This window comes from Echinops telfairi, unplaced genomic scaffold (assembly GCF_000313985.2).
Source record: "Echinops telfairi isolate 266 unplaced genomic scaffold, ASM31398v2 ScPeMD7_12;HRSCAF=54, whole genome shotgun sequence".
NCBI lineage: Eukaryota > Metazoa > Chordata > Mammalia > Afrosoricida > Tenrecidae > Echinops > Echinops telfairi.
Genome location: NW_022103909.1, coordinates 8,138,857 through 8,142,742, shown reverse-complemented (window position 1 = coordinate 8,142,742; position 3,886 = coordinate 8,138,857). Strand labels below are relative to the sequence as shown.

At 39.2% G+C, this 3,886-nt stretch overlaps 1 protein-coding gene across 1 annotated transcript in view; it reads left to right on the top strand.

Moving 5' to 3' along the window:
• The window catches only part of ARID2 (AT-rich interaction domain 2), a 191,621-nt gene extending 188,690 nt beyond the window's left edge, over window positions 1-2,931 (top strand). Inside the window, exon 19 of the mRNA XM_004711438.3 lies at window positions 1,303-2,931. Within this exon, the coding sequence (XP_004711495.1) occupies window positions 1,303-1,447 (145 nt within the window). The 3' untranslated portion in view covers window positions 1,448-2,931. The remainder of the gene's footprint in view (window positions 1-1,302) is intronic.
• Window positions 2,932-3,886: the final 955 nt, after the last annotated feature.

The following is a 3,886-nucleotide window of genomic DNA, read 5'->3' as shown; positions in this document are numbered from 1 at the left end:
TGAGTCAGTGAATGTGAGTGAGAGAGTGAGTCAGTGAATGAGAGTGAGTCAGTGAGTGAGTGAGTGAATGAGAGAGTGAGTGAGTGAATGAGAGAGTGAGTGATTGAGAGTGAGTGAGTGAGTGAATGAGTGAGTGAGTGTGTGAGTGAGTGAGAGAGTGTATGAGTGAGTGAGAGTGTGTGAGTGAGTGATTGAGTGAGTGAGTGAGTGATTGATTGAGTGAGTGAGTGAGTGAGTGAGTGAGTGAGAGAGTGTGTGAGTGAGTGAGTGAATCGATCTCAATCTTTTAAGTGTTATTTGTGAGTAAAATGCCTTTGCTCTACCGCCAATGAGTAAAGTTGTGGTTTTGACTGGGGGGCGGGGGGCTGTTTTCTCCATGCCGCTTGGGTGCAGTGGTTTTCATGTAGAAACTCAGGATCTTCATCTCCTTTTCTTTTCTTCTCTGATTTTTTCCCCCGGTTTTATTTTATTCAAGTCACTGTGGATAAACTTACACTAGCTGTTTTTTTTTCCCCTAATGATTTAAAATCAAAATTTTCAAATACACAATAAACTTCAGGTCAGTTTGCAATAAACACCAGTATACCAACCAACCAACCTAGCTATACTTTTTCCGTTTGCATCCCTCCCTCCATACCTGACAGGTGGTCACGAGTCTTCTCGTCCCTCAGCATTGTTCACTTGTTTGCTTAGAAGATGCTCACTTGTATAATCTCTCAACTTTGTAAATACAACCACATCTGTATTTTCATTTGGGGGTAGATAGTTTCCTTTTAAAATGATAAAGCGTGCACACACACTTCAAATTTCTTGTAAAGAGTAATGTGATGGTCTGTTCCAAGCCATGTTTTAGTAGAAGCTGCCATTTTGTTCTTCTCCAGATGCTTTGTTCTCTGGATCTGTGAGTCATTGTAGATGTTCTAGGGGCATAGATGGAAGGCAGGTGTAGAACAGAAGGAAGCTATGAACTCTCAGATAACTCTCCTCCATGGAGGAAAGACACAGCATACATAGGAATGCTTGGTTCACTCTCACACTCGTTGGAAAGTTGGCTGTTCTTCCTGTGCCTCGGTTTTCTCGTTGTAAATTGAACAGGTTAAACTGATTCCCCCCAGCTCCCTCCTCCTCTTCTCCGAGTGATAGGTCATGGTACAGTGGATGTGGAAGCATGTGTTGTGTCTACTTTGCTTTTAACTTGTAAAATACGTAATAAAGAGTCGTCACACCCACCTTAGAGAGCCTGGAGGCTGTAACTGGTCAGCTTCTTATGTGTGTGTTTTGTTTGTTTGTTTGTTTTTTCAGGTTGCTAAAGAGACACGAAAACAACTTATCAGTGCTAGCCATTAGTAACATGGAAGCTTCCTCCACCCTTGCCAAATGCCTTTATGAACTTAATTTTACAGTTCAGAGTAAAGAACAAGAAAAAGACTCAGAAATGCTGCAGTGAAAAATGATCCCACCTCCACAGTGGGGACTCAAAGAAAGTCAGACACATTTCACATACTGTTACTGAAGCAAGCACCAAGTCTTAATGGAACGGAGACCACAGAATGAATTCTTTTATCTCCTCCCGTGATGCTGAGAGGAAGCTTCGTATTCTGATCTCTTGAGTGAATCCCTGTGTTCTCTGTTCAAAAAAGTTTTTAAGAAAAAAAGGAACTGCTGTGGGATTGTCAGCCAGATTATCTGCAGGATGCCTCTGAGATCTGATGAGTCCTGATGGAGACTGGTAGGATCAGAATTCTGTACCATCCACATTGGAATATACATGGAATATTGTAAAACCTACATGAGCAAATGAAATAGAAGCATTAAATATTTTTATCTATATCCAAAAAGGAGCACATTTTTATATTTACAAAACCGTTTAAGCTGGTTTGAATAATTAAAAAAAAAGTTTCAGCACACCTATACCCCTAATCTCAGAGGGGGCTACCAATATCTAGCTATGGATTGTGTGTTTTGTTTAGAAATCAGTAGCTTGGTTTTCTTACTTGAGCCAATATATTTTCACTTATTTATTATCATAAAAATTTACCAGTCTGAATAGATCTTGTAAATATTTGTGAATAGAATGAACACCTTTCACGCCACTGCAGCCACTGGAAGTGCGTTCTGTGGGGTCCGAGAAGCACTATTGGTAGGTTCTCAAGTTTTCTAGACTTTCCTGTCAGTTGTAAGTAATTGTGATATATTCTACGCAGTGGCTGAATGTTCTTTACATTTGTGTAAATACTTCTGCAAAGGTACTGATGCTGTAAAGTCGAAACAGTTTTGTGGAACTGTGATTTTTTTTTTTTTCTTTTTTTCCTTTTATTTGGGTTTTTGTTTGGTTTCCCTCCCCTATTTTTTGTATTATACACCTTGTAGAACTCATTTTGCTGGCTGAAAGAGTATGGAATAATATATCTCATGTCATTTTTGTAGAAGAAAAACTATTTGAAGGTATTTTTTTGGTTTTCCCTAACATGTATCCACTGTAAACGTTTGTCTTGTGCAAGCTCAGAGCTTGGACAGAATTTTTTGTATTTGTAAATTGGTTTAAATACATGGAATTTTATACAGGTTTTCTCCTGTGTTATATATGCATTATGTGCAGGTATGATATTTTCTTCACTACTTTTTCTATCTTAATATAGTGTGGAATTTTATTGTATTATTCTTCCATTCTTAATACTGTACCACATTCCTGCTCAGAAACTGCTCACTTCCTTAAATTGTCTTTTCTCCCCCAGTGTGAAATGTATCCATTTATAACTGCCTATTGCCTGTTCTATTAGCATCCAAAAATGTGGACGGCTTCCCAACCACCATTTCTGCTGTGTCCTTAGGATGTGCAGTAAAAAATATAGACCTAACCGTTTCTGTTATAGAATGGCTTTATTTACTTTGGTGACTGTTTATAGTTTTTAAATAAAAGACTGAACATTTTCTTGAGTCCTTCATTTCTGAGTATGCTTAAGACATTCTTTAAGAAAATACCCTCATAAATTCAGCTGCAGGCAAGGACAGCGGTCACCTGTCTACTTGATCAGATGTCGATAGATAAAGCGTTAGAGGATGGACACAAGAGGTCTTTTTTACTTGACAAATTTGTATGAGATGGCTGACTAGTATGTGTTTTCAATTTGTTATAATGCAGAGTAAACCCAGATACAGCATATGATTGGTGCATTTAAATCTCAGAATGCCTTTTGCCATTGGTCGCTTGAAGACCTCAGTCACATTTTCTCATTTAATTGAGAGCTCATACTGATGGGCATTGTGTTTCTTTGACTTTTTCTCAGAACCACAATGTAGCCAGAAGTTTGGCATGAATTCTTAGAGTAGAAGGATCTCAGTTAATATTTCCATTCAAGAAGCATCATAGAAAATTCTAGTACCTCCCTAAAGGGGATCCCTGGCAGTACGCTGCCGTGTATAAATGAACACCTGAGAGACTTCTCCCGGCTTTAGTCATGTTTACTTTGTAGGGTGGTGCGGTTTATTCCCAAGACTGGGATTGCCAACCAGACCCCACCAGAGATAGTGGATACCTCCACTCTGACCTGCAGGCTTCCCACATGTAGAGGACTTACGGTGGTTGGCATCACTTGGAGACTTTTCTATCTGTTATTTAAAAAAATCTCGTGACTTTTCCTAAAATAACCTTGGTGTGGCATCAATGCTTGTTTTAAAGGTGCCTGTTTCATTTCAAAATAAACCGATGATAATGATATTGTTCGAAAAGAGACGAAGCTTCTGGTTTAGAAAAACTGATTTCCATAGTCACCACTCTTCCACCTCGTGGAACTGCATCCTGGCTCTAGCTTCCGCGCTACAAAATGTAAATATGTCTGCGCTGCCCTCGCGCGTCGGTTTCCGCAGAGTTTTCTAAATGTATTGG